Source organism: Triticum aestivum, chromosome 4B, assembly GCF_018294505.1.
Source record: "Triticum aestivum cultivar Chinese Spring chromosome 4B, IWGSC CS RefSeq v2.1, whole genome shotgun sequence".
Lineage (NCBI taxonomy): Eukaryota > Viridiplantae > Streptophyta > Magnoliopsida > Poales > Poaceae > Triticum > Triticum aestivum.
In genome coordinates, this window is record NC_057804.1 from 301,441,733 (window position 1) to 301,466,387 (window position 24,655).

Here is a 24,655-nt window from a genome sequence, read left to right on the forward strand (position 1 = left end):
TGCGGCTCGCTGGAGGCCGGTGTTGCGTTGCGCGTGCGGATTGGGGATGGTCGGGGAGTGCGTGGAGTCGTGGGATGGGGAGGGTCGGGTGCGTGCGTGAGTTGTTGTTTTTTCTAAACTAAGGGTAAATTTGTAATTTGTGGGAAATCTGACAAGGAAAACGGACACTATCTAACGGCAGACTAACGGCAATGGCAAAAAAGCAATAGAATTTGTTCGTGTCTGGTATATAAGCACCGGAGCTTTGTTGGATGGCAAATGAGCCATTGCTGAGGTTGTCGATGGTATAGAAGCAATTTTCTCTTGCAAATATCCTTGAGAAGCAACAATTTGAATAGAGGGATGATCATGCACAGTTCAACCAAAATCACAGTTGCAAACGCCAGCCATATCGATATGGTCGTTGAGGAGAAACATTCTAACGGAGAAAGGCACACAAAAATCTGAAAGAAACAAAATCAAGCAGCAACTTGCCAGTTTGTAAAATTGGGAACAGAGCACACCATAGTGTGGCTTCGTATTGTTCCCACAAAAAAGGATAATAAAGCAATATGGCTGAAAAATGCATTTTTTCTACTTAGGGAAACTACTCGTAAGAGGTAAATGAAAAATATAAAATAGATGGACAATCATAGTTCTCTAATCCGAGACATGCATCTGTTATATGCCTCTATCAGTACACAGGAGGCAAGACATCAACAAAAGAAAGGAAAGAGGATTTGTGAGACTGTCACCAAGGTGAAAATAATAGTCATAGCGGAACAAAAAACATCATCTCCACATTTGATCTGAACCAAGGAAAGAAGTGGACTCCACATTTGATCTGAACGTCATCTCGTGGATTTGTGTTGCAAACTTTCATTTTTCTTTCTAGACTTGATGAGTCTGGAATATTATGTTACCAACCAGATATGAATCTTAGGCAGATATGATGGTTGGAACCTTTCCAAGATCTATGATGTAGGTCCCGACAAGGTTGATGTTCTGGCCGACACACCTAGCCGGAAGATCTATCATTGTAGTATCTTGATTGAGCAAATCGACCATCTTCTCCATGAGGATCTCGAGTGACTTATTAGAAGTTGTTCCTTATGGATCCTTTGTTCTCCCGAAGCTAGACCCTTAATTGATGTTCCAGATACCGACTGGTATTGGGTTAAGCTGGTACATCAAGGAGAACATTAGAAGCAGAGTGCTAAATGTCTCTCGGTCGATCATCCAGATTTTGTCCCCTTGGCCCCGCCAAGGTGAAATCTAAGAAGGTGTTATCTTCCTTTGCATCTGCATTTTCTACCAGCATTCATCATGGTAGTACGTTGTGTTGCCAGGATCCTTGACACGGATATTGGTAAAACCCTGATGGATATGGAAATGCTCAAGTTCTTGAGAGCACGCACAAGCGCTAGGTGTTATCATCGGCACTAACTGGGCTTGCTCTCAGCTCCTCGGTTATGCTATAACTTCTCAAACAGTGGACTCACTCTCTACTGTTGAGCTTCTCCTCAGTTACTAAAATCATCCCTTGTGTTGTTTTCAACAAGGTAATCCACATCATCCATTCTAATCCAGGCATGCCATTCTAACGACCCCCTCCAAACGATCGCTCGAGAATTGCCTTAGGCTGGTATAAAGAATATCGATGATCTCTGAATCAAAGGTAATCCTTTTTGCCACTTAAGGGGATATTTCTACGAGCCACCTTTACCTAAGGTGCCCCGTTATGGTATCATGGCAATTATTTCATCGCTATCTTGAAACCATTCACCATCTCCTCAAGTGTGGAATTGTTGTCTACCTAGTGAACCCTCGTCATTTGTTCCACTCCATCCCTCTAGATGTGTGTTTTGTGTCTCAGCTCGAGTGGTGTTGCTATGCCTCATTCCGCGAGTTGATCCTAAGTTGTTCGATCTTCGAGAAGATTGATCCTTCTAGAGTCTCCTTCTCCTCTTGTTGTCATGTTAGTGGGAGTTCTCAGAGGAAGACATCGAGTCAAAGATGGTGATCGAATCAACGCCCCTATGAAGTGCAACCTGGATCGTGAAGATTGTGTTAGTTGTGTTTTCCTCTTCATCTTACCCTACGCCTGAATCTCGGGACGAGATTCTTGTTTAGTGGGGGTGTGTTGTCACATCCCTAGTTCTAGTCTGCTCTGGGTTAGCTAGTGTTGTGTTGCATCATGTTTAAATTTCTCTTAAAGTTGAAATGGGGATTGTCCAAACCCTAGCATCAAAGGAAATCACTAGGTTCAACTAAAATAATTTCAGTGAATCCAAATGGCTTTCAAAAATGTTCATCATTTCTGGATAATGCTAGAAACCATAACCTGAGGTGTTGCACATTTTTCCATGACATATTTGGTCACTGAATTAAATCATATGTACCTTGCATTTCGGCATTTAAATGCTAGTAAATATTTTAAATGCTCAAATAATTCTGGAAATAAGTGTGTGCTGTTGGAATTAATCTAAACAGAGCCTATGATTATTTTCAGGATTTTTGAAGGTGTCTAACTATTTTTAATAAATCCACAAACTTACAGAAAAATAGAAAAACAGAAACTAAATTAAGTAAGAGAGAGAGAGACTTACCTGGCAGCCCAGCCAGCCCACTTGGCAGCCCACTGGCCAGCCCGGCACTGTGCTGGCCCGTGCCAGCCACCTGCTTCCTCTCGCCAGGCAGGCAGAGAGGAGCGCGCCGGCGCGCGCGCCGGCGCCACGCCACCAGGCTGTCTGCCTGCGTCGCCTAGCCACCGCGACGCCTCGCGTCTTCTCCTTGGCGCCACCCCGCAGACCCCTTTGGCCCCCTCTCACACTCTCCCGTGCTCCTCCCCTCCTCTGGCTCTCTCCCTCGCACCACCCGAGCGGGTTCGTCGCCGCCGTTCGCCACCACCACGGCCACCACCTCCGCCTCGCCTCGCCGAAGCGCTCAGAAGCCCCGCCTCGTCCCCCTCTTCCTCCTCACCAAGATGGAAGGCGCCGGAAGCCCTGGATGCCGCCAGCTCCGCCGTCCCCTTCCTCGGGCCGCCGAGATCATCACCTCCATTCCGTCACCTCCAAGCCTCCTCCGAGCACGCCGACCATCCCAACGTCTCCGCAGTGAGCTCATGGACCGAATTCCCCTCTTCCCCGCCTCGATTTCTTGCTTTAGCCGTCACCCCCTTGAAGACCGAACCGCGCCGCCGCACGAGCTCGTCGCCGGCCACATTCCGGTGACCATTTGGTCCCAGGCATGCGCCCATCATACTCACCGCATCACGTAGACGCCGTAGGTGATAATCGCACATCGCCACGGCCATCGTAGCGTCGACCCCGAGCTCACCCGAGCTCCGGCGACCACCAAGGTCGACGCCGGCGACAACTCCGGCCTCCCCAGGCCCAACCGCCACCACCACTCGATGCGCGAGTTCACCAGCAGTCCGTAGCATCTCCGCCGTCGATTTGGTCGACGGAGGACGAAATCCGAGCCTCACCGCCGTGTCTGGCCTCGGCGGCGTCGAGTCGCCGGCGAGTTTGACCTGTTCGACCCGGGGTTTGACCTCCCTGGGGTCAACACACGTGGGCCCCGCCCCTGATTAGATTAGTTTAGGACTAATTACCCCTGCTGACACTGATAGCGGGCCCAGTGGCTGTTAATTTGATTAGTTAGATTTAATTAACCCTGTTAGTTAATTGTGTCACTGACATGTCGACCCCACTGGTCAGGTTTGACCTGGACCACGTCAGTTGACCTGCTGAGGTCACACCTACGTCATGCTGACGCAATTAATATTTTTCTGGAATAAAGATAATCCAGGAAATTCCAGAAAATATTTTAAACTTCTAAAAATCATATAAATTCAACCGTAACTCAGAATGAAATAATTTATATACGAAAAATGATCAAAAAAATCCAATCTATCCATCTGTACCATTTTCATGCATGTTAGAACAACTTATGACTACTGTTTAGGACAATTCAATTAAATGGCATTTAAGAAATCACATATGGAGTTTGAATTTGAACCTAGGATTCAAACCAACTCTATTTAACTTGCTGCTAGTTGCATTAGCTCAAACCACAGCATATTGACATGTCATGATCATGCATCATATTGTGCATTGCATTGATTGTATTTCTTCCATGTTTGTCGGTATTTGTCCCCTCTCAGTAGATGATGTTCCGACGATGAGTTCGATGACACCGATGAAAAACTATACTATCTTCAGAAGTGCCAGGCAAGCAAAACCCCCTTGTTCATTCCGATACAATCCCACTCTCTCGCTCCTGCTCTATTTTACTGCATTAGGACAACAACAATACAACTGTTACCTGCTGCGGCAGTTGAACCCCTTTATCCTCTGCATGAACTGTCATTGCCACAGTAAATAGATGAAACCCACTAGCATGAGTAGGAGTTGTTTGAGCCCTGATGTGCCTACTCATTCATGCTTGTTTGTCATGCCTGCTATTGCTTAGAGTTGTGTCAGGTTTGATTCATCGGGGATGAATTGGAGGTGTGTAAAAATGTCCTACTGTGTGTGAGCTAAGTGTGTGAACACGATTTGGTAAAGGTGGCGGTGAGATGCCATGTAGGAGTACATGGTGGGTTGTCTCATTGCAGCCGTCCTCAGGAACTGAGTTCTGTGTTTGTGATCCATGAACAATTACTACCACACATTGGGTTCCGGTAACTCGACCCCTCTCGACTTATTAATCAACATGATCTCTGTCCAGGAGTTGCAACTAGTTTCTGGTGTTTGTAGGTAGTGTTAGTAGTCTACCAAGTGGCACCCGGTACAGGTGGGCTTGGGACAGACTAGGCACCGTGGCACGATGTACCAAGCATAGATCCACCCGTCGAGGTGGGCTTGGGAACCCTGCACACATCGTTTGGGGCCGTGAGCGACACCCCGGCCGGATCTCCTTGTGGATGGAACCCGAATAGGCGATAAACCTGGACGAGAGACTTGTGTGGTTAGTAAGGTCGTGGCCGACACCCTTGCTGGGCTTCCGCTTGAAGGTTGCCGAGTACATGTCGTGTAAACGGCGGTAAGTGGTGAGAGCCTGTGTGAAGAAGTACACTCCTACAGGGTTAATATGATCTATTCGAATAGCCGTGTCCGCGGAAAAGGACTTCTGGGTTGCCTGTACAGTTCATAGACAAGTGAAAGTGGATACTCTAAAATACGCAAGATAAGCGTGAGTGCTATGGATGGTGTTCTCGTAGGGAGACGGGAGCGGATCCATAGTGGTGTATTGATATGGTGAATATGTGGACTCGTGTGCGCCACCTCAAAAGAGTTACTTGCAGTCGTAGTTCAGGTTAGCCACCGAGTCAAAGCTGGCTTGCTGCAGTTAAACTCCACCACCCCCTTTGTTGATAATGATGCATATGTAGTTAGTTCTGATGTAAGTCTTGCTGGGTACATTTGTATTCACGTTGCCTAATTTATGTTTTTGCAGAGAGACTTCAGTCTCGCTAGTAGTACCGTGTGGACTTCTACGTTTAGCTTGTTACCTCAGCTACGATCTTGTGCCCTCGGCAGGATCTGGTAGATAGTCAGGCTTCTCAGCCTTTTTCATTTGTAGATGTCTGTACTCAGACATGTTAAGCTTCCGCTTGTGCTTGACTTGTGTGCTCTGAATGCTGGGTCATGAGACCCATGTTTGTAATATCTCGCTCCTCGGAGCCTATTGAATAAATACTTGAGTTGTAGAGTCATGTTGTGATGCCATGTTGTATTTGCACATATCGAGCATATTGTGTGTATGTTATTGAAATGCTTGGTATGTGTGGGATCTGACTATCTAGTTGTTTATCCTTAGTAGCCTCTCTTACCGGGAAATGTCTCCTAGTGTTTCCACTGAGCCATGGTAGCTTGCTACTGCTACGGAACACTTAGGCTGGCCGGCATGTGTCCTTCTTCGTTCCTGTGTTTGTCCCTTCGAGGAAATGTCACGCGATGAATACCGGAGTCCTGTTAGCCCGCTACAGCCCGGTTCACCGGAGTCCTGCTAGCCCAGTGCTACAGCCTGGATTCACTCACTGATGACCGACACGTTCGATGTTGGGTCATGGATGCCTGTCCCTGTAAGTTTGTGCCACTTTGGGTTTACGACTAGCCATGTCAGCCCAGGCTCCTTATCATATGGATGCTAGCGACACTATCATATACGTGTGCCAAAAGATGCAAACGGTCCCGAGCAAAGGTAAGGCGACACCTGTGGGGATACCGTGCGTGAGGCCGCAAAGTGATATGAGGTGTTACATGCTAGATCGATGTGGCATTGAGTTGGGGTCCTGACATCAAGATCGTGCCATAGAGAGAACACGAGAGAGAGAGAGAGAGAGAGAGAGAGAGAGAGAGAGAGAGAGAGAGAGATCAAACACATAGCTATTGGTACATACCATCAGCCCGAGGGTGAACTACTCCCTCCTCGTCATGGATAGCGCCGGGATGATGAAGATGGCCACCGGTGAGGGATTCCCCCTCCGGCAGGGTGCTGGAACGGGCTCCCGAGAGGTTTTTGGTGGCTACAGAGGCTTGCAGCGGTGGAACTCCTGACAGCTTTGGTATCAGAGCTTGACTGCCTGTAGGATTAGCAAGCCAAACTGGTCAAAGTTGAGTCTAGAAATTCTTTAGTTATATAAGGGAATTGATTGTGGGATGGAACGTAAGGCTCTTTTTACTCCTTATACCTTATGCCCTTCTGATCTGAGTCATCTTATCTTTCCTACGGGGTTAAGGAATTAGGATTTCTCTTCTTTCTATCAGGATCACGTGTTTCTAATCCGTAGACCTATAGGATTGATGGTTCTAAGCTTGAGTTCAGTTCCTACTATCTTCTGTATGTTAACTGTTGATCTTGAAACCTTGATATTGTGCTTCTGAGTGGCTATGCCACCATTTTTGTAGCATGTCTCCAATCTTTCGAGCATTTACAGCCGTTATGCTGTCCGAGTCATCCCAGGTTTCTAAATAGTCTGATGCATTTGCAAATCCCTTCCTCCTGTTCCCGATGTGCCTTTGGTCAGATTAATCACACAAATCAGTGAGTTGAGGTACTTTATTGCCTTGACATATATGTCGGAGCTAGTATTATGACCCTAGGTGTCTCAGGGGATCATCTAGTAGTCTAGCCATGTTTTGTGTTCCCAGTGTGACGATTCTGGCCATCATTCTCGAAAGCATCCCGCGATGCCAGTTAGTAGTAGGTATTCTACTCCTGGGTTTCTGAGCCCAAGATTCACCCTACTTACTTCATGTTGATAGTAATTGCTAGTGCCTTTAGGATATTAGTAACCTTTGCGATAGTCCTCGAGGTCCGTGGTATATCGTTCTTCCAAATACCATGAACCATTCTTGGCAGGAGTTCTTTTGAACCAAAAGATCACAACCAGAGTGCTCTTGATGAGTTCTCCATTCTATATTGTGAATCTGCCAGTTCTACCTCTCTGCATGGATTACCCGGAAGAAACTTGTTGAACTTGTTCGACATTCTAATCCATGCGTCCACAACTCAAAAAATCGTATGTTCTTTTGAGTTGTCCCCCTTAGTCGTCTTTTGACCCTCGTCTATCAATTGATAGTCAAGAGTATGCGTGCATTCGTTCATCGATGCCTATTATTCTTGTGTTCCGTCAAAGCCATTCTATTTCAGAATGACTAGGAGAAACAAACTCCAGTACCTCATCCATATCCAGGATTGGGTCAAAGTAGTTGTGTTCTGCAGATCAAATGCCAATCCAGCTTTTGATTCTGTTCTATCTTGAAGTATTACCCACTTTATGTCAGGAACGTCATGAGAATTGCACCTTCTCTTATGAATTCTTGATGCAGTGATACTCTCGCCATCATCGATCATTCCTCGGTTCCATGTTGTTGCAGCCGGAGTGCCGACAAGTGAATCGTGATGTGTGAACTCAATACTCCTTGCAACTCCGTTGCTTGGTAGTTAAAGGACAATAATTTCATGCTTAGCATGTTGGTTATTGAATCATCATTCTAAGATTGATCGTGCTACCTAGTCCATTCTCCTGGTGCACTCCTCGATCGATGAGTTAGGATTATTTCAAATCTTCGCTCTTTTGATCATATCGTCTTGCCCTGAAAAGCAAGATTGTTCTCGAGCTATTACTCCGGAACACTTAGGCTGATCGGCATGTGTCCTTCTTCGTTCCTGTGTCTGTCCCTTCGGGGAAATGTCACGCGATGAATACCGGAGTCCTGTTAGCCCGCTACAGCCCGGTTCACCGGAGTCCTGCTAGCCTAGTGCTACAGCCTGGATTCACTCGCTGATGACCGACACGTTCGATGTTGGGTCATGGATGCCTGTCCCTGTAAGTTTGTGCCACTTTGGGTTTACGACTAGCCATGTCAGCCCGGGCTCCTTATCATATGGATGCTAGCGACACTATCATATACGTGTGCCAAAAGACGCAAACGGTCCCGGGCAAAGGTAAGGCGACACCCGTGGGGATACCGTGCGTGAGGCTGCAAAGTGATATGAGGTGTTACATGCTAGATCGATGTGGCATTGAGTCGGGGTCCTGACATCAAGATCGTGCCATAGAGAGAACACGAGAGAGAGAGAGAGAGATCAAACATATAGCTACTGGTACATACCATCAGCCCGAGGGTGAACTACTCCCTCCTCGTCATGGATAGCACCGGGATGATGAAGATGGCCACCCGGATCATATCCTTTCAAAAAATCACGCTCCCGAAGGTTTCATTCCGTTTGGACTCCGTTTGATATTCCTTTTCTTTGAAATACTGAAATATGCAATAAAACAGCAATATGGGCCGGGCCTCCGGTTAGGAGGTTAGTCCCAAAATTAATATAAAAGTGTATTATAAAGCCCGCAAACATCCAAAAATAGATAATAAAATAGCATGAATACTTCATAAATTATAGATATGGTGGAGACGTATCAGCATCCCCAAGCTTAATTCCTACTCGTCCTTGAGTAGGTAAATGATAAAAGAAAGAATTTATGAAGTGTGAATGCTAGAAGGTGCACAAGTTTGATCAATGATAATTTCAATCACCTTTTCTAGCATGATTATATGTCATAACAGTAGTTCATCTCATAAAACTTCTCACGAACAAGTAACAAGTTATTCACATGTTAAAGCATAGACCATAAACTTTCATGAAAACTAGCAAACTTCGTTCTCAGCCATCAAAGAATTGCAATTCATCTTATTTTCTGGAAGGGTAAATGTCAGAGCTTTGATTTAGCAAACTCCACATACTCAACTATCATATAGTCTTCTACAATTGCTAACACTCACGCAATAGTAATAATTATCGAGTTTTAATTGGACACTGAGAAAGATAGGGGCTTATAATGTTGCCTTCCAACGTATTCACCTTTGGGTGATGTCAACAATAATAGTTCATGCTAACTTACATCCAATTTGATATATATATCAGGATCTTTCCAACACGAGGTGCTTGCCAAAGGATAAAATGAAAAAGGGAAAGCTGAAGATCACCTTGATTCTTGCATAAAGTAAAAGACATAAAGTAAAAAGATAGGCCCTTCGCAGAGGGAAGCAGAGGTTGTCATGCGCTTTTAGGGTTGGATGCACAAAATCTTAATGCAAAAGAACGTCAATTTATATTGCCACTTGCATATGGACCTTTATTATGCAGTCTGTCACTTTTATTACTTCCATAACAAGATCATATAAAGCTTATTTTCTTCACACTAATAGATCATACATATTTAGCGAGCAATTTTTATTGCTTGCACCGATGACAACTTACTTGAAGGATCTTACTCAATCCATAGGTAGGTATGGTGGACTCTCATGGCAAAACTGGGTTTAAGGATATTTGGAAGCACAAGTAGTATCTCTACTTGGTGCAAGGAATTTTGGCTAGCATGAGGGGAAAGGCAAGCTCAACATGTTTGAATGATCCATGACAATATACTTTAACTGAGATATGAGAGAGCATAACCCATTACGTTGTCTTCCTTGTCCAACATCCACTCTTTAGCATGTCATACTTAATGAGTGCTCACAATTATAAAAGATGTCTAGGATGGTATATTTATATGTGAAATCTCTCTTCCCTCAATATTCTTTCATGAATTGTTCAAACGACCAATACAATGCTTGCTAACCTTCAATAAATTTACATCCTATACTTCTTAGATGTGAAGTCATTACTCCCCATGGGATAAGCAAATGAGACATATACAATTTCAGAATTAAGACATTCAACTCATTCAACCATTTACTCATAGGATATAAGTGAAGCACACGAGTAAATGACAAACTACTCCAAAAGATATAAGTGAAGATCAATGAGTAGCTAAATAATTGTGTAACTATGTGAAGACTCTCTCTCATTAAAGAATTTCAGATCTTGGCATTGTATTCAGCAAGCAAAACAAAATAAAATGACATTGCAAGGATAGCACAACTCATGTGAAGAAGCAAAAACTTAGGCTCAAGCGATACTAACCGATAGTTGCTGAAGAAGAAAGGTGGGATGCCTACGGGGCATCCCCAAGCTTAGATGCTTGAGACTTCTTGAAATATTATCTTGGGGTGCCTTGGGCATCCCCAATCTTGAACTTTTGTGTCTCCTTAATTCCTCTCATATCATGGTTTCTCTTTTTATTAAAAGCTTCATCCACACCAAACTCAACAAGAACTCGTGAGATAGGTTAGTATAAACCAATGCAAAACCTTATCATTTTCTACTGTAACTAATCACTGAAATTATTATTCAACATGGCATACAAAATGTCTCTGCATATTTAATACTCCTATCCTCAAATAGAATCATTAAACAAGCAAACATAAGCAAACAATGCAAACATAACAGCAATCTGCCAAAACAGTATAGTCTGTAAAGAATGCAAGATTCATCATACTCCTAACTCGAAAAATTATGAGAAAAATACTAGCTGTAGAAGATTTATCAGAGCTCATTATGCAAAAAGTTTCAACATTATATCATGCTCTGACTTTTCTTGGGAATTTTGCAACAGCGGCAAACTTTCTGTTTTGAAACAGCAACATGTATACTAGCAAAATAAGCATGGTAAAGGCTATCCTTGACATTTTTGTTGAAAATAGAGATGCAAAACATTATTCTAAATAACAGCAAGCAAATACTAATCAAAGAAAATGACGCTCCAAGCAAAACACATATCATGTGGTGAATAAAAATATAGCTCCAAGTAAAGTTACCAATGAACGAAGACGAAAGAGGGGATGCCTTGCGGGGCATCCCCAAGCTTAGGCTCTTTGTCGTCCTTGAATATTACCTTGGGGTGCCTTGGGCATCCCCAAGCTTAGGTTCTTGCCACTCTTTATTCCATAGTCCATCGAATCTTTACCCAAAACTTGAAAACTTCACAACACAAAACTCAACAGAAAACTCGTAAGCTCCGTTAGTATAAGAAAATAAAACCACCACTTAGGTACTGTAATGAACTCATTCTAAATTCATATGGGTGTAATATCTACTTTATTCTAACTTCTCTATGGTTCATACCCTCCGAAACTACTCATAGATTCATCAAAATAAGCAAACAACTAATAGAAAACAGAATCTGTCAAAAACAGAACAGTCTGAAGTAATCTGTATCAAACATATACTTCTGGAACTCCAAAATTCCTACCAAATTAGGAAGTCCTAATAAATTTGTGTACAAATCCATAGCAAAAGGAATCAAATCATAATCACGTTTATGTGAATTACAAAAACTAATTTACTAGGTGCAAAAGTTTCTGATTTTCAGCAGGATCAACACAACTATCATTGTAAGCTATCCTAAAGGTTTTACTTGGCACTTTATTGAAACAAAAGATAGAAAAATGATTACTACAGTAGCATAATCATGTGGACACACAAAAACAGTAAGGGTAAATATTGGGTTGTCTCCCAACAAGCGCTTTTCTTTAATGCCTTTCTAGCTAGGCATGATGATGACAATGATGCTCACATAAAAGATAAGAATTGAAACATAAAGAGAGCATCATGAAGGATAAGACTAGCACATTTAAGCCTAACCCAGTTCCTATGCATAGGGATTTTGTGAGCAAACAACTTATGGGAACAATAATCAACTATCATAGGACGGCAAAACAAGCATAACTTCAAGATTTTCAACTCATAGAGAGGAAACTTGATATCATTACAAGCATATGTTCCTCCATCATAATAATTTTCAGTAGTATCATGGATGAATTAAACAATATAACCAGCACCTAAAGCATTCTTTTCATGATCTACAAGCATAGAAAATTTACTACTCTCCACATAAGTGAATTTCTTCTCATGAATAATAGTGGGAGCAAACTCAACAAAATAATTATCATGTGAGGCATATATAATCCAATTGAAAACTAAAATCATGATGACAAGTTTCATGGTTATCATTATTCTTAATAGCATACAAGTCATCACAATAATCATCATAGATAGCAACTTTGTTCTCATAATCAATTGGAACCTCTTCCGAAATAGTGGAATCATTACTAAATAAAGTTGACACTCTTCCAAATCCACTTCCATATTCATCACAATAAGATTCAACATCCTCCAAAATAGTGGGATCACTACTTCCTAAAGTTGACACTCTTCCAAACCCACTTTCATCAATATAATCATCATAAATAGGAGGCATGCTTTCATCAAAATAAATGTTCTCATCAAAACTTGGGGGACAAAAAATATCATCTTCATCAAACATAGCTTACCCAAGCTTGTGGCTTTGCATATCATTAGCATTATGGATATTCAAGGAATTCATACTAACAACATTGCAATCATGTTCATCATACAAAGATTTAGTATCAAACATTTTATAAACTTCTTCTTCTAGAACTTGACCACAATTTTCCTTTTCACCATACTCACGAAAGATATTAAAAAGATGAAGCGTATGAGACAAACTCAAATCCGTTTTTTTGTAGTTTTCTTTTATAAACTAAACTAGTGATAAAACAAGAAACAAAAAGATTTGATTGCAAGATCTAAAGATATACCTTCAAGCACTCACCTCCCGGGCAACGGCGCCAGAAAAGAGCTTGATGTCTACTACACAACCTTCTTCTTGTAGACGTTGTTGGGCCTCCAAGTGCAGAGGTTTGTAGGACAGTAGCAAATTTCCCTCAAGTGGATGACCTATGGTTTATCAATCCGTGGGAGGCGTAGGATGAAGATGGTCTCTCTCAAACAACCCTACAACCAAATAACAAAGAGTCTCTTGTATCCCCAACACACCCAATACAATGGTAAATTGTATATGTGCACTAGTTCGGTGAAGAGATGGTGATACAAGTGCAATATGGATAGTAGATATAGGTTTTTGTAATCTGAAATAATAAAAACAGCAAAGTAACTAATGATAAAAGTGAGCGTAAACGGTATTGCTATGATAGGAAACAAGGCCTAGGGTTCATACTTTCACTAGTGCAAGTTCTCTCAACAATAATAACATAGATAGATCATATAACAAGCCCTCAACATGCAACAAAGAGTCACTCCAAAGCCACTAATAGCGGAGAACAAACGTAGAGATTATGGTAGGGTACGAAACCACCTCAAAGTTATTCTTTCGGATCAATCTATAAAAGAGTTCATACTAGAATAACACCTTAAGATACAAATCAACCAAAACCCTAATGTCACCTAGATACTCCATTGTCACCTCAAGTATCCGTGGGCATGATTATACGATATGCATCACACAATCTCCGATTCATCTATTCAACCAACACAAAGTACTTCAAAGAGTGCCCCAAAGTTTCTACCGGAGATTCAAGATGAAAACGTGTGCCAACCCCTATGCATAGGTTCATGGGCGGAACCCGCAACTTGATCACCAAAACATACATCAAGTGGCATGTGATATCCAATTATCACCACAGATAAGCATGGCAAGACATACATCAAGTGTTCTGAAATCCTTAAAGACTCAATCCAATAAGATAACTTCGAGAGGAAAACTCAATTTATCACAAGAGAGTAGAGGGGGAGAAACATCATAAGATCTAACTATAATAGCAAAGCTCGCGATACATCAAGATCGTGCCATAGAGAGAACACAAGAGAGAGAGAGATCAAAGACATAGCTACTGGTACATACCCTCAGCCCCGAGGGTGAAGTACTCCCTCCTCGTCATGGAGAGTGCCGGGATGATGAAGATGGCCACCGGTGAGGGATTCCCCCTCCGGCAGGGTGCCGAAACGGACTCCCGAGAGGTTTTTGGTGGCTACAGAGGCTTGTGGCGGCGGAACTCCCGATCTATCTTCGTCTTTGATGTTTTTAGGGTATGTGGACTTATATAGGCGAAAGAAGTCGGTCGGGGGAGCCTCGAGGTGCCCAGGAGGCAGGGGGCGCGCCCAGGGGGTGGGCGTGCCCTCCTATCTCCTGGCTTCCTCGAACCTTCCCTGGCTTGAACTCCAAGTCTCTCGGATCATATCCTTTCCAAAAATCACGCTCCCGAAGGTTTCATTCCGTCTGAACTCCGTTTGATATTCCTTTTCTTCGAAGTACTGTAACAGGCAATAAAATAGCAATATGGGCTGGGCCTTCGGTTCGTAGGTTAGTCCGAAAACTAATATAAAAGTGTATAATAAATCTCGTAAACATCCAAAATAGATAATAAAATAGCATGAATGCTTCATAAATTATAGATACGTTGGAGACGTATCATGGTCCCACTGTGAAAATGATCATTATGCCCTTACCCCTTATCAGCCCCCTACGAGAGAGAAGTACTTCCGACAAATCTTTTCGAGAGCAGTCCACACTTCTTCCCGAAGTATTCTTCATCCCCAGGCAAGCCACAACAGCCACTTGCATGATGATTTTGCGGTAGCCATGGTTTTCAAGTTGAATATTTAAATAAGATGTGCATGTTAATATTTACATGAATGCTTTATATGCTTATGGATCCATGCTTGTTCTTATGACATGATTATTTTCATCTAGTTGGTTACATGCTTGCTTGCTAATATTGTTATCACGTTCTATCCTGGTAGTTATTTTCCCGATGATAGTGGTCATACGATGTTCATATTAGTGCTATGCTTTGTTATACTTGTGCTATTCGAGATCATCGTTATGCCATGTTCATTTGCATCCGGTAGAGTAAATGCTTTATTGTTATTGATGTTAAGATGAACGTTCTAAATGGTTTTGGTATCCATCCATGCTCATGTTGATTTCATGATCATATGCATTGTTCTTCCATCATGTTATTCTGTTATGACTTAGCGGTTCCTCGTTTCAAGTTTAACCGGACTTTAGTCGAACTTGAACACATCTTGGCTGGGTCATAGTGCCACCATATCGAGCTTACCAAAGTGCAACCACACTTGCCTCTTATGGGGAGACTCATTCTCAGTTTATTGTCATGCCTCTCATCAGTGCCTCCAACTAGGGAAGGTTATGGGCACGCGCTACCCTGATCAGGTAGGCGGACATAAGCCTTGTGGGTCCGTAGTTGTTTTGGTACCATGTGCCCGTTTGGGACCGTTCGTTTTGCCACGATGGTGTCCATTGGGTGTCACGAGGTGACATCGGGGTCACCCATGACTTAGCCCAAAGGGGAGTTGGTCGGAGTGGTCGGGAGAGTGTCATGGCAATAGATTGGTTCTGTCAGAACGTCGTTGGTTCACCCGAATGGGAGTACGAGGCAATGAGTTCTGTGGTGTGGGTACAGTGTGCTAACCTCTGCAGACTGTGTATAATCTACCGATAGCCGCGTCCTTGGTCAGGGACGCAAGTTCGTAGTAGGTCACGCTATGAGTCAACAATAATAATAACCTGACTTAATAACAACCCTGGTTTGACGAGGAAAGAAGTTGGTTGATCTTTACGTGGTCATGCGAGGGTCACAATGGTATTCTTGATAATGATGAGGTGATCTTGTGAGGATCCCAACGGTATTCTTGATACTAATGAGGTGATCTTGTGAAGATCCCGATGGTATTATTGATAATGATTGAAGTGATCTCGTGACCATGCTGGTAAGTAAGAGTGGCATATCTAGGGTGGTTACGAGGTAACCCCCGAACAGAGTAAGTTGGTCCATGTTATTTTAAACATGTTGCATGCTAGTACCATCATTATTCATGTCTCGAATCATATGTTCATGCCATGCTGATAATGTCCTAGCGGTATCATGTTCATCTTGTACATGCCATGTTGTTCTAGTTGTATCATGCTCATCATTGCGAAAATGTAAATGCCATGTTGTTGTTTGTATTGATTGTTCTTGGTTGTTGTGAGCTTGCAAGTACATTCAATGTACTGACATGGCATGCCATGCCAGTTTGCAGGTCATGCTTTGTCTGTTGCTTAATTGTCGTGGATCCCGAATTTGCGAGCTAGGCTAAGCGTTCCAGCCAGAGTTCCTGCGGAGTGGAGTCCATCCTCGTCATTGTTCATTGTTCCACTGCTAGTAGTTATTCCGCTGCTTTGAGTTGTTTATCTGCTTGCATAGAGCAACCATGGTAGACGTAATGTCGTCATGCCGATGTAACCCCCTGTTATGTTGGAACACTTATATCCATATCGATTGTAATAAAGAGTTGATATGTTCTATGCAAAGCAGTGTCGTATTCCAGAAGACTTATCTCTATGCTGGAATACGGGGTGTTCCGGTCTCTCTGAGCCGGGGTGCCACACATAGCCACCGTGCAAAGCTTGAAGATGAAGCAACAAAAGTTGAAGGCTGAGCAAAACATCCTTAATGATAGATGGACAAAAGTCCTAGCAGCCGAAGAGGGGTACGACTACCAACAGCAAACAAAAAGCTACCAAAGCGGAAACTACTGCCGCAATTAAATGATGAGGCCCTTGCACCCACACCACGAAGATATACACAAGCAGACCAGCCCGATCGCCCCCCTCAAGGAAGGGATAGGTCGTCTGGACAGACCGAACATCCATCGGCTCCCTGATACGTCTCCAACGTATCTATAATTTCTGATTGTTCCATGCTGTTATATTATCATTCTTGGATGTTTTACAATCATTTTATAGACATTTTATATCATTTTTTGGTACCAACATATTGACATAGTGCCAAGTGCCAGTTGTTGTTTTCTCCATGTTTTTTACATCGCAGGAAATCAATATCAGACGGAGTTCAAATGCCACGCAACTTCACGATGATTTTTTATGAACCAAAAGGAAGAAGTGGGGACCTGGTGGCACCTGGGGGGAGTCCGCCTCTTTGCTCTATAAATACCCCAATATTCCAGAAATCCTTGGGGAGGCGATGAAATATTCATCCAGCCGTCGCAGAGTCCAGAACCACCAGATCCAATCTAGACACCATCACACAGGGGTTCACCACTTCCATTTGCGCCTATCAGATTATCCATGAGTAGTTTTTTGTAGACCTACGGGTCCGTGGTTAGTAGCTAGGTGGCTTCCTCTCTCTTTCTCTCTTGATTATCAATACAATGGTCTCTTGGAGATCCATATGATATAAGTCTTTTGGCGGTGTGTTTGTTGGGATCCGATGAACTTTGAGTTTATGATCAGATCTATGTTTTTATCCACGAAAGTTATTTTAGTCTTCTTTGATCTCTTATATGCATGATTTCTTATAGCCTCGTATTTCTTCTCCAATATTTGGCTTTTGTTTGTCCAACTTATTCTATTTATCTTGCAATGGAAGAGGTGCTTTGTAGTGGGTTCGATCTTACGGTACTTGATCCCAGTGACAGAAAGGGAACCGACACATATGTATCATTGCTACTAAGGAGAACAAGATGAGATCTATATCTGCCGCAATAGATAAACGGATCTCATCTACATCATGTCATCGTTCTTATTACATTACTCCATTTTCTCATGAACTTAATACACTAGATGCATGCTGGATAGCGGTCGATGTGTGGAGTAATAGTAGTAGATGCAGGTAGGAGTCGGTCTACTAATCTTGGACGTGATGCCTATATAATGATCATTGCCTGGATATCGTCATAATTATTTGAAGTTCTATCAATTGCCCAACAGTAATTGTTTTCCCACCATTTGCTATTTTCCTCGAGAGAAGCCACTAGTGAAACCTACGGCCCCCGGGTCTCTTTTAATCATACTAGATGACCCGTTGCGCCAATGGCGCAAAGGCCGAGTGTAAGCCAAGTATTGGAAGAGCGTGCATTAACATATTGTTGTTCGAAAAGCATAGCTCATGATACTATATGCAGCAAGCAAGCGATAGTCATACGCACATGATTGTCATGGTTTGTTTTACGTAAGATCAAAATGATGCACTAACTCATGTAGCAAAGGATTCTTGTGATCTGTTTAGATTGGATAGACAATCATGCAGAGGCCTTTGGACGTGCAGTTGAAGACGAAAACATATATTTCATTTATCATGGTTGTTTCAAAAGCATACCATACAACAGTCTAAGCAGCAAATAACCGATAGCTAAATGCACGGGATGGTCTTAGGGGATTACATAAGATCCAAAAGTATGATAAACACAAAAGTCTTGGTAGACATTTATACTAATATTAAGTTATATAACAAGGGGCTTTTGCAGTTTGCTTATATTGAGTAGACGATCAAGCACAGTCCCTTGGAAGTGCATTTGATGGTGAAAGCATATGATTGCCCTTTGTTCATGTGTGCCTGACGGAAGAAGTTGCTCCAGCCTTTAGTGATGATGGCCCTTTTGTCAACACCATTGATAAAGCGGGTTGTGACAATGGTAGTTCCATCTCCAGTAGTGATTGGCAGTTCACCACGGTCAGCATCCATGTGTGGGAGAAGGGAACCCGTAGAAAATGAAATGCTAAAGTATTGAAAATAACAGTAAAGATTAGTTACTATATCATTTTATACCATGCTAATGTATGAAATTGGACAGGGCAATTGCAAAGGATTACCATTATTTTGTCGTCTGTTGCAAATGTTTCTGTCATGTGGCACACATAGTAGCAATCAGGCGTGGTGGTGCTGCGGATGATCTTTTGCATTCTACGAACATATGGTCATAGAGCTTAACTGCGTTGCCCCACACAATGTGGCGACTAAACTCATCTAAGTAATGGATGCAAGGCTCACCTATGTTAAATTGTATAAAGCTATATCTTTTAGAAGTTGTTGTGAGAGTTGTTGGAATGAGAAGAGTAATGTAGCTCTTACCACGGAGAATAAACTTTCCTGGCTTTAGATGTATTTATTGCCTTTGAACTTTTGGATTGAGCTTACTTTGCATGGGCAATGAATATACTCGTATGGCTTATTATGCTTGCGACACAGCAGTTCGCATATGATGAGTAGATAAGGAGATCATGGTAAGAGTTTGCAATAGCAAATAGAGGACAACATAAACAAACAAAAGACCTATTGAATCAGGGGCGTCACACATGTACTTGCAGGGGCGCTGGACTCACCAGCTCAAAGGAATCGATCATGATTTTTTTGAAAAGATTAACATTTTTCGTGCCTATGAACTAAGCCTAGCTTTCCTATGAGGCAAGCAACCAGAAACTCTAGCCGCGCCAAGAGAGCCAATCCTTCAGGCATCGTCTATCGGCGGCCCCCCTCCACCGTCGATCACTTGGTCGTTGGTGGTGAGGGGGGTCACCGAACCCCCCCCCCCCTCTAACCATCCAATCACAGGTTGGTTCACGCTTTATTTGGACACTTGATAATTTGCCCCTCTTTACATTAGGTTAGATGATTTTCCATGCTTTTTTCCTTTTCCTATAGATAATATGCCCCTTTTAGTTACTTTAATGATTTTCATATTTTTATCCCTATTTTCACCATGTGAAACTACTCCACTGCCTCTATGCTAAATACAAAACTCTATCATAATCTCCTTCCCCGTGGTTTACTGTATTTCTGGCAAACTGGAGGACTTCAAAGAGGACGACCCTGCATTAGAGCATCTACAACCGGACCCTACATATCCGCCCAAACATCCGAGCGGGCTGCCTGGCCACTACCCGGGTGCAAAACTGTCATCCAACCGAACATGTCAAATACGGCTCAAATGCCTAGACTGGACGGCAACCTCCATATCCAGTCCATATCCTGGGAGAATATGGGAATGCGTCTGCCACGTCGTATCCTGCCCACCCACCGGGGCGAACCCGATCCCACATATATTCAACCAGCCTGTACTCTAGACAAAACGCTAACTTCATTCCACTCCACTCCATTCCACCGCACCCTCTCTACTTCCCCTCCACCCCAAACTCCCTTCAGGCGATCTCCGGCATGGCGGATAGCGGATCTGAGTCCAATGCATCTTGATCAGTTGACTGGAAACTCGTCCCACGCGGCCTCTAGGAGGAGATGGTTGTTCGCATTGTGCTTCGCCGATCTCGGCAAGAGTCTGCCCAACATTGCTCGGACTCCATCTAGCGGGAATCCATTGCGTCCACCCAAATGACGCATGGATCCGGTGCAAGGCGCGTCGCCACTGCCTCACTGGAGGTGGTGCGATCTGTCTGGTGGCCGAACGCTGTGGCCGCACTTCCTCTCCACCCAGCCATAAAAGGAAAAAATCGTTATGAGGGGTCTTAAACCCTCACCTCAATCTCAAAAATGGAATTGAAAAGCTCCAATTGAGGAGCACAACCAGCTGTTGGACATGGACACTACCGAAACAATAATGACGGTCACCGGCGAAAATTTAGAATTGTTTTACGTTACATGTAATTGCACGAATTTGATGATTTGCAAATGGGGTATCCGATTGTGGAAACAATTTTTGAGTGTTAATCAATCACTGTTTGCGGACACATTCGAACATGTCTGTGGACCTTTAGAGAAGGATTTTGATACTTGTGGTTGTATATGCTCTTGTATTAAGATAAGTGGGAATAAATTTGATGAAACAATAAAGATTATACCAGTTACATAAAGTACAAATTAGCACCAAAGATAAATTTACAACCGTGCCATTGTGGCAAAAAACCACACTCTGGAGTCTGGACATATAATGCCGGAGATAACCACGTGGTGGACTGTTAGCCTTGATTCCATCGACCAGTTCATCCTCTTCCTCTCCCCACTGTACTCGAGAAAGGACCTGGTGGAGGCGGCTCACGCTAGGCTCCATCTTCACAGCGGATCACGCTGTAGCTTGACGGGGGAGTGGCTCCCACTGCAGCTCGGAGGCACTGCGGCTCCAACTGCATCTTGGCGGCCCGACAGCTTGGAGGCGCAGCGCCGCAGCGGCTCCATCTTCATCTCGGCAGCCTGGCAGCTTCCGCTACAGCTCGAATCTGCGGAATCTGCAGATGGCGCTGCTATCACTCGTATCGACAAGCCAAATCCTCACGCTCGCTGCCAAAGGTGGCGTCTGTTCTGGCTGTGTGGAAGCCTGGCACTCCCTGAAGCTGGTGGCTTTCCACAGCAAGGGAGAAAATGGTAACACTATATCATAAAATGGAGTTCTGATTAAAAGTTTTAGTTACCAAATGAATTGTGCGAACTAATATTCACATGTACCCAGTAAAGGAAATTATAGTATCTAATTACCAAATATTCAACCACAGAAATGAGGCATGTCACCAAGCACAACTTAATTTTTTCAGAACTGCGCACAGCTCCTCAAATCTGGTCAAGATGTAAAAAACATTATCTATGGTCATTTTGAGTAAAATGTAGTTGAGTGAAAAAGGCAAAAGTAGAAGCAAAACAATATATCACTGACCTAAGCGAGGGAAAGATCATCATGGTCATGGACCTTTTAAGGAGAGGCTTTGGATTGTAAGGAATAAATCTTTCTTACAAGAATGTTGCGCTGGTCAAATCGCCCACCTTGTGTCGTTGCTGCCGGCACCGTCGACATTGATGTACATGTACTCCACGACGGTGCTGCTGCCTCTGATAATCCGCACAAGAACCCATCACTGTGGATGCTCACACGAGCTATTGGCATCAAATTAGGAATCATTGTATATAGTTTTTTAAACTATAAGCTTATAAAAAAGCAAATACATCAAAACCAACATAGCAGCCAAAGGTTGCAACCATAGCCTAAGGAAGAGAAGAAACAACCTAGCCGGAGCATACCTGCAAGCCAATACGTCACCTGATATATATGTGCAGGATTGTTTCTAAAGCACCAAAAGTTTACTTCCCCAATATCTATAGGAATATGCATATATATTATTGTAAATAAAAAATCATATGTTAGGTTTCATATGGGTGATAAGCAGGAAACCTGCTTGAAGCATCCTAGTTAAGCATTCTTCCTATTTTACCATTACAGAAGAAATACTTGCATTTCACGAAATTTGAATCGTAGTTTGCTTGAGTTGATAGGTTTGCAAATAGAGAAAATTGCTTCTATACCATCGACAATCTCAACAATGGCTGATTTGCCATCCAACAAAGCTCCAGTGCTTATATACCAGACACGAACAAATTCTATTGCTTATATACCACTAGCAATTAGTCTAGCGTTATCTCACACCGGTAAGTGGCCAAAATGATTATTCTGCCCTCAATGGCAAATAAGCAAACTGTGAAACATGTCCAAAAAAAATTTGACAGCAGTCCCCCTCTATTTTCAACATTCCAGCAAATATATAGTGACTATCTAACAATTCCAGCATACAAATATTTCGAGCAACAGAGTAATACTCAAGAAAATCCACACCATTTGGAAGAGATTCAGCAAGCAACATATTAAATCTTACACAATCAGTACCAAGTTAACATCATCCAGAACCAAAATACCACAACCAAAATATGTTGTTCACACAAGCAAGTCTCTAAATAAAATAGCATGCAAATGAGGAGGTGCAATACATAAATAATATGCGAGATTTTAGAGAATTTCACAGTTTCAACTTTTTTTTGCTTCGACTGGCCATTGCTTGGCTGTTAGGTGCAGCTCTCTTCTTGCTTTGAGTGCCCATTGCGGGGCTGTCAGGCGCAGCAGATATGACCTTTGATCTGCATCAATTTTTTTGATTACATACTATGGTACACTCACAGAATATAGAGATCTCCAGAATATAAGTAAATTTGGTGCAGTTTTCATACCTTCTAGATTTAGTAGTCTTCGATGATGTCGACTTGGCAACATCGTCTTCAATTGCATCACTTGAACATGAAAGTAGAGCTAGTGCAGTTTCATTTTCTCTTGGACATGGAAGCAGAGGTAGTGTACCATCAGTTGCTTGATCTGATGTTGTACAAATAGCTTTTGTAATGGGTTTTTTCTTTCTTTTGTCCCTGCATGAGTTTCATATATTAGCTTAAGTAAGACAAGAGTAAGGTGGAACAGAAATCTCATATTGATATAGCAAGTACCTTTTTTGCTTTGCTACTTCTGCATAGGCTTCTAGTGCTTCAGGAGCAGCATCTTTGCAGCTTTGCCATCTATGTCCATAAGCTTTGCAAATTGAACACTGGTGATGGCCTTTCTTTCCCTTTCCCTTGCTATTCTCAGCACCACTTTTGTGCCTCTGCACCTTTGGCCTCCAGGGGCCCTCCTAAGGATTGGGGGATTCAAGAAGAATTCTTTGTTCACACTAGGCCATTGAGACATGTCAGTTAGGCCAGGAAGAATAGGAGCATAAGCTGCAACGAACTTGGCAACGCTGTAACAATCATCAACGAAGTCTTCTATTGTGACCCCCCTAATTCCAGTAATAAAGCTAATTGCATGTTTGCAAGGCTTCCCAGAGACTTGAAATGCCCTGCATGTGCATGTCCTATTTGCTAGATCAGTGACGTGGCACTTGCCACCTAGTGCAACACTCTCACTCACCTCTGCAATCATGTCATATATTCTCTCATATTCAATGTCCAGCCCCCTGCTTATGTCATTCAACTCCTTCATGACACTTGGAAGTATACGTCGACCTTGAAATTTTCTAGCTACCCTTCTCCTCTTCTCAAACCTGACAGTAATCTTTCTCCTGATCTTGTCCATGAGCTGAAACAACATGAGACCTTTGTGCTTGCGGATCTAGTTGTTGAAACACTCGGCCAAATTATTTGTCACATAATCCACTTTTGAGGAGGTTGAATATTTGCTCCTTGACCATAGCCTGTTGTGGTACTTGTTTAAATATGCTATTGCAGCAGCCTTTTTCTCCTCTATGGCTGCCATGTGATAGTCAAACCCTCGAGGAGTCCATGAATAAGCAGCCGGCCACAAATGATCGTCAAAAACTTTACCATGAAACTTTTTCTTGAAGTTCACAACCAAATGTCGCATGCATTCTCTATGTTCTGCATACCCAAAGACCTATTCGATTGGACTGTCAATCCCTTTTCCCGCATCTGAACATATAGCTAGACCAGGGGGAGAGCCAATAGCATCACGAAGCTTCTCCAAAAACCACACCCAACTTTCAGTAGTTTCTGAGTCAATAACTCCATAGACTACAGGATACAACCAATTGTGCCCATCAACGGCACAAGCAGTAGCTAATTGGCCTCTGTACTTGCCTGTCAAATGAGTGCTATCTATCGCCAAGTAAGGTCTGCAGCCAGCCAAGAATCCATCGCACAAAGGCTTCAGCCCAACAAACATCCGTATGAAATATTTTTTCTGATCATACTCCATGTGGTCAATCGCAACTATGCTTCCAGGAGACCTCTTCTCAACCTCAGCTTTCCAAGCATATAGCTTGTCAAAAGAATCATCCCAGTTACCAAACAACTTAGCCATTGCTAGCCCTTTGCCA

The 24,655-nt window shown here is 42.9% G+C and overlaps 1 protein-coding gene and 2 long non-coding RNA genes across 3 annotated transcripts in view; all 3 read right to left on the minus strand.

Moving 5' to 3' along the window:
• Positions 1-20,809: 20,809 nt before the first annotated feature.
• LOC123092046 (uncharacterized) lies at positions 20,810-21,934 on the minus strand. Its single transcript, XR_006444135.1, has 3 exons — positions 21,739-21,934; positions 21,486-21,563; positions 20,810-21,380 (listed from the first exon to the last, which is right to left on the minus strand). It is a non-coding gene; the product is annotated as an uncharacterized lncRNA (long non-coding RNA).
• A 693-nt stretch (positions 21,935-22,627) lies between these two features.
• LOC123092045 (uncharacterized) lies at positions 22,628-23,622 on the minus strand. Its single transcript, XR_006444134.1, has 3 exons — positions 23,271-23,622; positions 23,001-23,192; positions 22,628-22,910 (listed from the first exon to the last, which is right to left on the minus strand). It is a non-coding gene; the product is annotated as an uncharacterized lncRNA (long non-coding RNA).
• Positions 23,623-24,213: 591 nt separating this feature from the next.
• Positions 24,214-24,655, minus strand: part of LOC123090088 (uncharacterized) — a 33,273-nt gene continuing 32,831 nt past the window's right edge. The window contains exon 6 of the mRNA XM_044511551.1: positions 24,214-24,623. Within this exon, the coding sequence (XP_044367486.1) occupies positions 24,214-24,623 (410 nt within the window). The remainder of the gene's footprint in view (positions 24,624-24,655) is intronic.